This window comes from Camelus ferus, chromosome 6 (genome assembly GCF_009834535.1).
Source record: "Camelus ferus isolate YT-003-E chromosome 6, BCGSAC_Cfer_1.0, whole genome shotgun sequence".
Classification (NCBI taxonomy): domain Eukaryota; kingdom Metazoa; phylum Chordata; class Mammalia; order Artiodactyla; family Camelidae; genus Camelus; species Camelus ferus.
Genome location: NC_045701.1, coordinates 29729961 through 29744546, shown reverse-complemented (window position 1 = coordinate 29744546; position 14586 = coordinate 29729961). Strand labels below are relative to the sequence as shown.

The window sequence follows — 14586 nt, the reverse complement described above, 5'->3', positions numbered from 1 at the left end:
ACTGATGGATAATTTATGAGCACTTACTGTGCACAGTTCTGCTCTCAGTTTAGAGTGACCTACTGAGATTATTTCAGGCTCTGTACTTTCCGAGATCCTGTATTTGTGTGTGTACAGGCTTCAGGAATCCAGATGATGAGTAACGTATCCACAATTTAGTGTTCGGAAAGAGCCACACACTCAAAAATCTCAATCTAACACGTTTTTATCAGGAAAAGTTGAAAGTCCACCTTCTCTTTTGCACATGACTTTCAGCTTGCCTCTTATGAAGTTTTTTTTTTCATTTTAAGAATTTTTATTTGTTTCTTTATCTTTAATTTACCTTATAATAACTTTGGTACAGAAGGGCACATCCATATGTTTTTCTATAAGATTCCTATTAAGTTTACAGGGTGCAGAGTTTATGAAACTATTCAAAATTAAATAACGAAAGGCAGAGATGTGGAGTAAGATTTGGTCTTGTTCCTAGTTCTATACACAAAGCACTGGGTGTCTTTCTTAGGAATTATAGGACTGAGTAATTCAAGAAATCTGTCTATCTTAAAGTATTCTCTTGTTCTTTTAAATTTATGAAATTTTACCCAAATTAATAGCATGCAATTTTTTGTGTGATATTCAAAGCAGTCCAATTAAATTGGATTCTTAAGTACACATCTCTAGGTCTAGCTCTAGAGAGTTTCAATATATCTATTTTTGCGTCACTTCTACACTATTTCTCATAGAAAAATATGTAAAAGCAATTGTACAGTAAAAAAAATACAAATGATCAATTTGTGGATTAGTGGTCAACTCCACTGATAATCATTAAATGCATTGATATATCAATAAGATGCATTTTTATATAGGAAATTAGTAAAAAAACAAAAACAAAAACTGTAATACACCATCTTGTCAAAAAAGTGGGGAGGTGAAGAATGGGCATTCTCAAAAATCATTTTAGTGAGATAAGTTTTGGTACAATTAACTTAAAAATTCTTAAGTGCATAATTATAATAATGTATCCTAAATAAATGTATATAACCATAAAGTTTTAGCTAAATAAAAGCAAAGTTATTATATGTTAATGATTCAGAAAGTTAGAAACATCCTTACAATAAATAAACACATAAAAAAGCTGGTATAAAATCACTGTATTGACGCAGGAAATATTTATTATATATTGTTGAATGGTAGGTTATGTAATAATGTGTAATGTGTATACAATGATATATGTTTTATATATACAGTTATTATCTCTATTTTCTCATTAAAGATAATTTTTTATCATAATATTTGATTTTTCTAAATTAAAAAATAGAAATGTATTTTTTTTAAAAGTGCTTTACTGTTTTTTTTTTCCAATTGAAAAGGTAATATATACACATTGCACAACAGAAAAATTCAGCAAGCACAGAAATGTATAAGGAATAAATTTGTTGCATTTTTTTGCCCAGAGATAACCACTGTTAACACTTTGGGGTAGGTCTTTATAAGCTTTTCTTTGTATGTAACAGTAGCAAGAGATTCTCATACAGATGATTTAGTAAATAGGTTTCGCACCCCTCTAGGAATTTTACTTAATTCCAGATAAAGAAACAGAGGTTTGGACAGTTATTATTTTATTTGACTGCAGATTTCACTAGGTATCTGCAGAAAGGAGCATGATGACCTTGAATTCTTAAGGGGAGAGATCCACTGAATGGGTGGATTGCCTCTCAAGAAGCAGTTTTTTTTAGAGTTTTCTCCAAAATACACAGATAATTAGCCAATGAAATAAAACCAGTTCTCTTTAGCTGATTTGAAACAGAAAACTTCATTTAATTTATTTGGATCAACAAATATTATTGAACATCATCCATGAACAATTTACTGTAAAAAAATTAAAGAATAAAATAAGACTTCTTCAGAATCATAAAATCTGTTTGCGTAAATAGACAGGGAAAACAGATCGAAAATATCAGCACTATATCCTTTTTTGTACTTGCTATTGACTGAAGATTAAATATTAAACTTACATAAATTCAGAGTCACTGGTGAGAAAGAGCCATTATATATTTACGGTGAGTCTAAATTAGGAGTTATTTAACAAAAAAAAGATAAAAACGTGGAATTAACACAGTTCAAAGCTATGGTGAACTGATGCTGAGACGCTATGGGTAGTTCTGGGAGAGGAGCCTGGTGATACCACCCTCACTGCTCAGGAAGTCTGATGCCTCTGTAACACTCACTGAAAAACAAATGCTGCCACTATTTTTGCTTTTCTCTTTTTCTTCGTAAAAGCAAAAATCCTCTTCAGATTTCTTTAAGTTAGTGAAAACAAGTACTAATATAAGTCTTTTGAAAAAGTGGTGTAAAGCCAACTTTCAATAAACAGGGGATACCTGTAACTCTCTGAATCCTAACAATCCTGTGAGCTATATACTATTAACTTCTCCAATTTACAGTTGCAAAAACTGAAGCGTAGAGTGTTTAATTAAACTGCCCAAGGTCGCATTGCTTGGAATTACAAGAGATAGCATTTAAAACCCGTCAGTATGACTCTGGAGTTTCTTTCCAACTTATCAGCCATTTAAAAATTGTGGAGATGAAGGTTAAGTGTTTATTTTTAGAAGAAAGCTATCATGCTGGGATGCAGAGATGAAAGCCAAGATTATACAGTCATTACGAAATAAATGATTGTATGCAATGTGTACTTTGTGTGCTAATAAGGATCTAAAGTACATAAGTATGTTGAGTGGAATTTGATATCACACTTGGCTTTGTTCATTACTCTCCCAATCTTAGGATGCTTTTCCATTTCACTTTACAGGAACATTTCTGATCCAATTTCAGAAATTTGAAATCATGGACCAAGAGTGACTGAATTTGAATTACACAGTCTTTCAGGTTCTCGAGAGCTACAGCTTTTCTATTTTGTATTTTTCACACTTTTCTATTTATCCACTGTGCTGGGGAACCTCCTCATTGTGCTCACAGTCATCTTTGAACCTGCCCTATATACACCCATGTACTTTCTACTTGGTAACCTCTCCTTCATTGATGTGTGTCTGTCCAGCTTTGCCACCCCCAAAATGATTGCTGATTTCCTTGTGGAGTGTAAGACCATCTCTTTTGAGGGCTGCATGGCCCAGATATTCTTCCTGAACGTCTTTGGTGGTGCTGAGATGAAGGTCCTTGTGGCCATGGCGTACGATAGATACGTAGCCATCTGTCGCCCCCTGCATTATGTGACCATCATGAGTGTGCGCAAGTGCACAAGCCTCGTGGCGGGCTCCTGGCTCCTTGGGTTTCTGCACTCAGTAAGTCAGTTGGTCTTCACAGTAAACCTTCCATTCTGTGGACCCAACAAAGTGGACAGTTTTTTCTGCAACCTTCCCCTGGTTATCAAACTTGCCTGCACAGACACCTTTACTGTTGAGGTCTTGATGCTTTCAGACAGTGGGCTAATGGCCATGAGCTCCTTTGTGCTCTTGCTGGTCTCCTACACGGTCATCCTGGTCACCATGCGACGGCATTCCTTGGCAGGCATGGCCAAGGCCAGGGCCACCCTGACTGCCCACATCACTGTGGTGACCCTCTTCTTCAGGCCCTGCATCTTCATTTATGCCTGGCCTTTTAGCAACCTCCCAGTGGATAATGTTCTGTCAATATTTTATACTGTTTTTACCCCTCTTTTAAATCCCTTGATCTACACCTTAAGAAATAAGGAGGTAATATCAGCAATGTGAAAACTAAGGCACCGAGAGTGAGTTTCTAATGGTCTCCAGCTCTCCCTTGTGATAAATAGAAGCTCATAATACAAGACAGGCTGGGGTCCCCTCCTCTGTGAATCATTGCTACATCTCAAATACCAAAGGACGCACTTTCTTCCTTTTCATAGCATTTGCTTTCATAACAGTAAACAAACCATCTTAGGTAACAGGAGGATGGGACATCCTGTATTTTGCTTATGAAATAATACTTATTTGATTCAGACTGAAAGTCTTTATAACGTTGGGAAGGGGGATGCTTTCCCCGTTACTTTTCATGAGCTCTTGTGGCTAGACTAATAATAAAATTGACACAAGACGGATTAGTAGGAAAAAAAGAAACAAATTTTCATTCATGTACATGGAAGTCTCAAAGAAATGAAACCTAAGAAGTGGCCAAAGCAGGTAGATTTTATACTTTTTGGCTATTTATGTATGTATAATATGTGTGTGTGTGTGTGTGTGTGTGTGTGTGTGTACACAGTTGTGAGGAATTGACAGGACAAAAAACCTTAGGTTTTGGGTGCCTAATTAGTGAAGAATCTAAACAGAGTTTGGACTTGAGATAGTAAATTAAAGAAGTAACAGGGTTTGTTTATACAAGTTTTTTGGCCTAAATTCTCTCCTTGGAGATAAAGGTGTCCTTCCATCTCCAGATGCAAGGAGTGCACCTTTCATATGAGAGATTTATTTCCTGCTTTCAGGGAGACTGGAAGGGTCAGATGTCCCTCTTGCATTGGTTATTTCTTAAGTAACTTTAATTCAAAATAATCAATATGCCATTGAGGCACATTTTGGGCCAACAACAATAATAAAAGTCTTCTCTTCCTAAAGGAAACCTTGTGCACTGTTGGGAATATAAACTGGTGCAGCCATTATAGAAAGCAGTATGGAAGTTCCTTAAAAACTAAAAATAGAACTATCATATGATCTACACTCCTAGTTATATATCCAGCAAAAGTGAAAGCACCAATTTGGAAAGATATATGCACCCCAAAGTTTATAATAGCACTATTTACAATAGCCATGATATAGAAGCAACTCAAGTGTCCATCAACAGCTGAACAGATAAAAAAGATCTGGTATATATATACATGGACTATTACTCAGCCATAAAAAGAATGATACTCTGCCATTCACAGCAACGTAGATGGACCTAGAGAATATTATGTTTAGTGAAATAAGTCAGACAGAGAAAGACAAATATGGTATGATATCACTTATATGTACAATCTAAAAAAGTAATACAAACAAAGGTATATAGCAAAACAAAAATGGACTAACAGATATAGAAAACAAACTAGCAGTTACCAGAGGAGAGGGGATGGGAAAGAGGCATGTTAGGGATATGGGATTAAGAGGTACAAACTACTTTGTATAAAACAGGTAAACAACAAGGATATATTGTATAACACACGGGATTATAGCCAATAGCTTGTAATAACTTCTAATGGAGTATAATCTGTAAAAATTCTGAATCACAATGCTGTACACCTGAAACAAATACAATATTGTATATCAACTATACTTCAATAGAAAAGTCTCCTTTTCCTATAAAATGTGTCTACTAAATTCATGCTTCTACTAATCAACTTGGTAAATATGAAAATGTATAAAATACTAAGATAATGTATTATATTTAAATCATATTTTATAGTTTTAGAATAGTAACTAATTTATAGTCATTTTCCAGTCATCATTTTAACTGGTACCACAAATAAGAGGTAGGTATTGTCATAAATTTTACAGATGAGGAAAACTTGGCACAGTTCTCACCATTTTTAGGCGAAAGATCTCATTCTCTCTCTCTCTCTCCTTTCTCTGTATACGTACATAATCACAAACAATGACATTCCTTGCTATTCAAACTATTTCTTTCTGAATGAACAAACTAAATATATTGAGATCATTTTTTTTTTTGGTATATAGGACCGGTATTTCTTGCACCCTGAACTCTCACTACAAACTATCCAAGCTTAGGGACCAAAGAATAAATAGGTTATGTTGCAGAATTCATTATCTGAACTTAGAAACCAAATAGACTCATATTTACATTAATGCCGTCACAAATACTAAGATCTGAGCCCACAAGTAATGTTTACTTGTATCAGTGTGCTAAACTGAAGTTCAGAATTGACACTCAAACTTAGTGGCTCAATGAGAGCATACAGAAATGGAGATTTCTCCACATATAAGCAGAGTATTTTTGCCAACATTGCTAAATTATAGTTTTGCTCCATGCGTTCTCTTGCTGCCTTCAAGTCATGCCCTCTAATCCACACCGACCAATAAAACAAAATTGAGAATACATTTTTCAAGGCTCTCTGAAAGTATAAAACCATTATTTTGACTTTTCAAAAGAAGGCTACATTTTCATACTTAAATATAGTATTTAATTCTTACTCATCTAAATCCTCTTTTCACCAATTGGAAGACTGAGAGTGAGAGTCATACAAGTTAACTGAACATAATTCATAATCAGAAAGTAGAAGAAATAACTTCTGACTTCCAATGTGTGACAGAAAAGCCATACCCCAAAGGCAAGTTATGTTATTGAAACTTAGTATGTAGACAAAGTAGTAGTATGGATTAGGATTTAATATCCAGTTATATTTTAAACAATTTTGGACTCATTTTCTTCCTCATAACTTTATCCATTCGGCAAGTTTCTGTTGATTCCTCCATGAAACATAGAAGTAAAAAATAAAAACCTAATAGAGGACTGTATCAGAGAACAATGGTGATAATAAAGCAAAAACTATGTTCAATGATCACATGCCATTTGTAAATTGTATCTTTATATATCACCACATTTGATCCTCACAAAATGTTTTGTGAATTAGAAAATTCAGATTATACCTCTATTACTAAAAATACTGAAATTTAGGTAATCTGAAACACTTCCTATAAAAATATTTATGAACTCTGGATGCATTCTTTAGAACAAACAAATGACATCATGGTATCTAAAATAGTGGAAGCTTTGGAGCGGGGACAGTTGATGGGAAGTGATTGCAGGTCAAGAAAAGGATGTGCAGGGCTAGACCATTAGAGGAGAGTTTTGTCTGTACAAGAGTGTGAGGTGGAACTGGATCTCTTGGATCTGGGACCCTCAGTGAAAGTGTGGACCAGAAGAGGGTACCAAGAAGCACAAGGAACAGACCGAAATATTTGTCCTCATTCCTTGCTTATGGAGAGAAAAAAATGCTTCCTCTTGGAAATTATAATCGTGGGTTGCCCACATATAAGTTTAGACTTTGAATTTATATTCAGCATAATCAGAAGAGTATTAACCTAAAAAATTGACATTGGTATTGGGAACTCAAGGCATCAATGAAGTTTTGGGGGCATTCACAAAAGGAAAGACAAAAACCTCTCTGATGGCTCATGTCCTTAAAAGAGGCCACGTGAGATTTAGACACATGAAGTCCTGCTGAATTTGAGTTCACAATCAAATTCTAAAACACACAAGCAGCCCATCCACAGAGAACAAGAGTCAGCAGACAGAAGAAACAGACTAACCCCCGGTTTCCCCCTCAAATCAGCAATAAATCTTTGGATAAGTATTATGAAGCAAATATGTTCAAAATGACTAAATACACATAGCAAATGACAAGGAGAAAATATTACTATTATAAAAGAAAAGCAGATGACTTATTGTGGGAAAAGGAGCAGAAATAATTTTTCATATTACTCCTGCTAAATGCAGTTGTAACAATGGACATATCTATAAAACAAACACTATAACATTCTGCGAGTTGCTGAGAAGAAGACAGACTGGATAGGGATGCAAAAAAACATGACCGAAGAAGCTAACAGCTCAGAGACACTAATGAGAGCAGAGACATAAGGGAAGTCTACATGGTGCCTTAGGGCAGAGGGAAAGTACCAAAGGACGGTCAGTACCAAAGGAAGGTCGATCCTGAAAGGAGTTTAGACTCGAAGGAGAAGGTGTGGTTCACCTCACTGGTTAGTAAATATATTCATGAACTGGACTGGAGCTGGTCTCAAACTGCTGGCAAGCAATAGGCCACCCATTTGCAGATGGGGGACTGGGTCATCAGCAACTGGTGGGGTCTGCGTGTAATGGTAGTCTAGGTGCTGGCATGGGCAGGGACCCTACAGAGTAAAGGTCCAGGGTTCCTCTGTGGAGAGCACTGTGGAAAGGTTATCACTAGACTGTGACTGCAAGGCAGCACAGGGACTGTGTTTTGGTTCATGTCTGGGGCAGGCTCCTTAGGAGGTCCTAATACCCACACATTGATCTGAGCCCAGACCCCAACCACTGGAGCTCCTGTTCCCCTGGCTGTGTGCCTCTGGTTCCCTCCTCTAGAAGGGTTAACACCACATTAAAGGAGAAATACTTAAAGGAATTCCATTACTTATCACAGAGCATGTAATGAAGGGTACATTCAGAGCTGAGAAGCAATAAATACATAACTGAAACTAGATGCAAACTTGTTACACACCTAGTTTTTACTGGATTTTTTTTTTGGATAATTTGGAAATATGTAGTAATGTTGATGACCCATATTCTTTATGACTTACTAATTACTTGATTAGGAATACATCCTAGAGAACCTCTAGCATATTTATTCACATAAATGTTCTAATTTGTTTGTAAAGCAAGCATTGGAAACAACCATTGCTTCATGAAAAATGGACACATAAGCAATGTGTATGTATTCATACAGTGGAAAAACTACAGCATAAAAATGAACTAAAACTATGTGTATCACTACTGATAATTCCCAAATTACTGAGTGAAAAATAGCATCACAGAAGAATTATATAAGCATGTGAATTTAGGCTGCATATTTCTTTGTGGATACATCTCTATGTAGCAAAACTGTTTTTAAAAATCATGGAAATGTTAAATACCAAACTCAGAATAAGGGTTAACTGTGGAAAATTGGTTTGTGCTATTACATAACATGCTTCAACTAGTAATTATAGAAGAGTAACGAAATTTTTTTTCCCTCTATCCATTTTAGGTTTATTGGCTGGGGCCCTGTAAATTAAACTAACCAGCCTAAGAGAAAAACAAACAGAAGTTTGTTAACATGTGACCACTCCTACACCTGGGAGCACTCAGAGATGAGTAACTCAAAGGGCTGGTTAGAACTTGGGCTTATATAGCATCTTAACAAAACAACACGGTTTTGGAGACGTGACAAGACAAAGGAAAGGGACTTTGAGTTTTCAGAGCAGCAAGCTGTGGGGAGGTGAATAAATGGGGGAAGCACTGGAAGACAAAGGCTAGTTAGCAATGTTTGTTATGTAAATTCTTAGGTTTACATCCCTGAGCTGATAGGGACCTAGAGTTGTCCCCTCTGATTAATTTCCGTCCTTCCTGGTAGAAAGGAGAGGGGCATCACTCATACAAATTTACCTTCTGCTTTTAGGCAAATGGAGGGCAGAGAGCTTTTCTCCTGTCTGCTTCTCAATTGTCTTGAGATCAAAATGATCCTTATGCCAAAATGGCATTTGGGTGGGGTGGGGTTGCATATTCTACTGCCTTTCACAGTGTTTTATTACTAATAAAAATAAAGGAAATATGGCAAAACATTAACATTTGGCCAAATTGAACGTTGTATACAAAATGTTCATTTAATAGTTCTCTTTATTTTCAGTGTACTAGAAATGTTAAAAATAATTTTACAGAAGGGTAAACTGAGGCTCAGAGTTAAGTAATTTATCCAGTAACATAATCTTAGTTATTAATACAGTGGAGAACAAGAACCCACATCCTCTAAGTTCTTATTAGTCCCCCTTTCCTCTATATTACCACATGGTCAGGAAGCAAGGAGACAGCGTGTCCTTTCATTTCCAAGTCAAAGCATTCTCATTTAGGAAAAAGAATGTACTTTTCCCCATATTCTCCCTAGAGTAGCAGGTTCCATTATGTAAAAGTCACATAAGATATTTCACTCCACATACTGCCCCAGGGCTGAGTGGCTCTCCCTTTTTCTCTTATGACACTATGGTCCTCATTGTAATTGTCAACACTGGGGGATGCTATTTACGTTGTTCCAATGGGATACGTAGTGGGAGGTATTAATAATCCCCATTGGAAGAGAAACCTCGGCTCTCTATTACTAAATCTTCAAAGCATCAATAGGTCACTTAGATAAATCCAAGCACTACTCCAATCTGACAAAAGAAAAAGGCATCTCTAGTATCGCTAGGTGGAAAAGATTAATCCCACAACAGAAAAACTGATGAAATTCAATTTACATCTCTGATATGCTTTATATCAGGTAGGTATATCTGACTAAGACATACATTAAAAATAGATTGTGTCCAGTTATGCATTACATTACTACACTATGCCTTGGAGAGGGTCCACGAATGGGAGAAAAATGTATTAGAAGTAAAAGAAAGTGAGTCACGATGAGAATGGTCAGGTGTTCTAGCAGGTTTGGGAGAATTTGTGAGAAATTATGTAAGAAGGTGAAGTGTTCTTGGGGAGATTATGACAAACACTGATTGTACTTGTAAAAAACCATGATGCCACTCTTACCTTTCACCTAAAGGAATTAAATAAACATGTAAATCAAGGCTATGTTTCTTTGTGGAAATGTGCCTATGAGGAAAAACTATTTTAAAAAATCATGGAAATGTTAAATACCAAACTCAGGTTATAGATTTATAGTTGTATTATCTTTGCACCAATGATTTATTTCACTTACCCTGTACTTGAAGTGGATCAGACAGGATTTACTTAATTCTACAGAAAAAGACGGGAAGTTTCTTCTTTTCTAAGAGTCTCATTATTTTTATCACTTTTTAAAAATTTGGTAAACAAACTATGGTTTATTTCTAATACAACAAATAAATATGCTGTAATTCAGGGTTATTTTATTCCCTTTGCATTTGCTGGTTTGATTATGGGCGCTGGTTTTAATGACTCAAGTATGAGCTTGTGTTACTAATGAGATGACATATTTTTGTTCCACATAGAGATGAAGTTTATATAGGTGTTTTATGGTTTGCAGGCCATTCAGTGGGAAGGCCTCTGTGCACAGGAAAACTAGAAGGTAGAAATGTTGAGTAAAATGTTGAGATGGAATATATCTCAATTAGCACTAAAGTACATTTATAGAGAATATATTCCATGTAAGTACCTATACTAAGTCCTATGAGCAGTCCACAAGGAGCACACACACAAATTCAAGAGTCTCTCCATGTGGCAGGGAAATGGTATGTGCGCAACGCTTACCCTGGAGGAGCACATAATGTAAGTGCAAGCCAAGTGCTGCAACACCGTTAGGAAAGACACTTCAGCATAAGCTCTGTGAAGGCTTTTGGTGATGACATTTGTATTGGAATAGATCATCTATCTGTGAAGGACACGAGAAAATGAATAGGCAGAGTGGACCAGCTTATTAAAAGTTTTAAGGGTCTGTTTTGGCTAGAGAATAGCATAGGTAAAACCAGACCAGACCACCATATACACCTGTCATGCTGAAGACCTTTTATTTTTAAAGGAGCAATGAGATGTTATAAGTGGGGAGAGTGAGGTCTAGAAAAAAAGTCAAGTTTACAACCTGGAAGAATAATGGTGACAGTTACACAATGGAAAATCTTTAAAGGGAGAAAGAACTAAATTGAGGAGAAAAAGTGTGAGCTGAGGTGTGAGATGGCTGTGAATAGTCACATCCATAAAACTGTCAGAAACCTGGTTGGGAAACCGGAGTGTGGTGAGAAACGGTGCTGCAAAATCAGAAGTCATCACACAGCAGGGATTGTTGATGCTGTGGAGTTGAATGGAGTACCCAAGGGAGAAGGGGAACAAGGAGCAGAGAGAAAGAGAGGCTGAGAAGGATGCGGAGTAAGAGACAGAAAGGAGTACCAGATGCCCAGCCGGGAAGGGGCAAATTGGAGACCCAAAGGCTAGTTCCTTAAGGGAAATCCACACTGGAAGGCGCAGTGTGTGGATGAAGAAAGCTAATATTAAAAATTCTGAGAGAAAAAACAGAGACTCTTTCACTTAAGAGTGTAACAAAATTAGCTTTTATGACCAGACTTTGAGGACATTTGTTTTAAAAAAGTTTCGCTGACTGTGGAAGCAAAAGGCATAGCTGTGTTAAGGGTTGAACAGGGGAAAAAGAATTGGAAGGAAACATGGATATCCTTTAAGAAATTTCTTATTGAAAACAAGAGGAGAAATTAAGTAAAAAACAACAAAAGAGAGTAGAAGAATTTAGGAGAGTTCTTTTTGTTGTTTGTTTGTTTTTGCTTATTTCCTGGAAGAGTCCGATTGAGCATGTTGTCGGTCCATGAAAATGTTGAGAGAGAGAGACTGAAAATGCAAGCTAAAGATGGCTCAACTCAGTGGTTCACAACTAGAGTGATTTTGCATCCTCTTACCCCCACTCAGCATTTGGCAATGCCTAGATACATTTTTTATTGTCATAACTCCGGGGGAAAGTGCTACTGGCACCCAGTGGGAAAGGCCAGGGATGCCACCCAACATCCTACAGTGCGCAGGACGGTCCTCCACAACAGAGAGTTCACCCCAAATGCCAGTAGTGCCAGAGTTGAGATGCCCGGCTCAGCTGAAGAGCCAATGTCTCACAGTAGGTGGAAAGATCAGAATCAAGAGCATATGTTGAGGGACTTTCCAATTGCTGTTGAGTGAAAATGGTAGGGGTTTCACATTACTGAATTCTAAACAATGTAAAATAATATCAGAGAGCACTAGCCTGAGAGTGAAAGGTTTGAGTTCAAAATTTAGGTCACTTATTGTCCAGGTGTGTAACTCTAGGGAAGTTACTTATCGTCTCTGTGATTCTGATTTCTTATTGAAAAATGAATTTAATAAGTGTGTTTACCATGTAGTATTATGGGAAGACTCAATTGTATCCATAAGATGCTTAGGACAGTGCCTAGAACTTTGCTGGTACTAAGAGTTTAATATTATTTTTATTGTATGATTTCAAATCCACACTAAGATTTTGCAACTCTTACTAGCTGTCTAAATGTCAGATGATTACTAAGTCTGTTTGATCTTTAAATTTCTCCTCTGCAGCCTAGAAATATTATTTAGACATTCTCATAAGCTCCTTCCTACTTTCCAGATATATTATTCTGGTCTCCAAATTTTTTTATTCACATGATATTTGAGATCTCAGAATCCTTTCTGTTAAAAGTGTTCTTGGTTCCTCAGTCTGATCCCTTCCTATTTCCCCTCCTTCAGGATCGTTTCAGAGCAAGCCTGCAGCCTGGATCCATGGATAAGGTCAATTCTTCGGTGGTGTCTGAGTTTGTACTGCTGGGACTCTCTAGTTCTCAGGAACTCCAGCTTTTCTTTTTCATTTTCTTCTCTGTGTTGTATGTGGTCATTGTGCTGGGAAACCTTCTCATTATCCTCATGGTGACTTCTGACAACAGCCTGCACTCCCCCATGTACTTCCTCTTGGGAAACCTTTCCTTTGTGGACATCTGCCAGGCTTCCTTTGCTACCCCGAAGATGATTGCTGATTTTCTGAGTGAACCCAAGACCATATCCTTCAGTGGCTGCATAGCCCAGATTTTCTTCATTCACCTATTCACTGGCGGGGAGATGGTGCTACTTGTCTCCATGGCCTATGACAGATACTAGCCATATGCAAACCCCTACATTACGTCGTCATCATGAGCTGAAGGACATGCACTCTCCTGGTAATGATCTCCTGGGCTGTGGGCTTGGTGCACACATTAAGCCAGTTATCATTTACCATGAACCTACCTTTTTGTGGACCCAATGAAGTAGACAGCTTTTTTTGTGACCTTCCTCGAGTGACTAAACTTGCCTGCTTGGACTCTTATATCATTGAAATACTAATTGTGGTCAATAGTGGAATCCTTTCCCTAAGCACTTTCTCCCTCCTGGTCAGCTCCTACATCATTATTCTTGTTACCGTCTGGTTTAAGTCTTCTGCTGCAATGGCCAAGGCGTTTTCTACACTGGCTGCCCATATCACCGTAGTAATGTTATTCTTTGGACCTTGCATATTCATCTACATGTGGCCCTTTACCATCTATCCTGTGGATAAAGTTCTTGCCATATTTTACACCATTTTCACTCCTATCCTAAACCCCATTATTTACACACTGAGAAACAGAGATATGAAGGCTGCCATGAGGAAAATTATGACCAACTACCTGAGGCCCAAGAAAATTTCTGAAATGCCACTGGTAGTGAGGAATTCCCTTTATTAAGATAAAATTCATTCAAATTCTTCAAATCAGTAGTCTGTAAATAGTTTCAACATGTTCGTGTGGCATACCTTAACTGTGGTGAAAGTAATGGAGAAGATGATATAGAGAATATTTAATCGATATTAACAAGTCTTTTCCCAGATATCACCTAAGCAAAAGTTAAATATCCAAAAATATGAAAAAATTTATCATGATTACCTGTTCGGAAAATAAAATATGGAAAGACTTTATGTGAAGAGTATAGATGTATTGACTGCTTTGGCTACAGGTAAACATAAATGTGATGGAAAAAACAGAATGGGGATTCCTTCATGGGGATACATTTAGACATTTTTTTATGATTGTATGAGTTTCCCAATTTACATGCCTAAAATTCAATATAGATGAATATTATTTAATTGAATGTTTGCATTTTTCCAACTAGGGGATAGCCACTCCACTAATTTAAGTGCACAGGCTTAAGTGGAAATTCTTAGGTAATGAGATTCCTCCTCCAACATCAATTATTATGGGACTATCTCATATTATTTTCCAATAACTCGTGGTGCTTTAAAATATGGAAGTATATGTAATTGGAAGATTGCTTTTCAAGTATTTAGTGGGCTTTCTCTGATCAGTTAAGATAATTTCAGTTTCCTTTGAAATGAAATGA

The 14586-nt window shown here is 36.8% G+C and overlaps 2 protein-coding genes and 1 pseudogene across 3 annotated transcripts in view; 2 read left to right on the top strand and 1 right to left on the bottom strand.

Annotated features, from left to right (window-relative positions):
• Window positions 1–14586, bottom strand: part of LOC102505575 (olfactory receptor 11G2) — a 442453-nt gene that overhangs the window by 112095 nt on the left and 315772 nt on the right. The window lies entirely within an intron of this gene.
• On the top strand, window positions 2132–3728 carry LOC102504042 (annotated as a pseudogene).
• Window positions 12964–13934, top strand: LOC102516489 (olfactory receptor 4K5-like). The gene is given in 2 exon segments (XM_014564782.2): window positions 12964–13330; window positions 13333–13934. Coding segments are annotated over 2 exon segments (969 nt in total).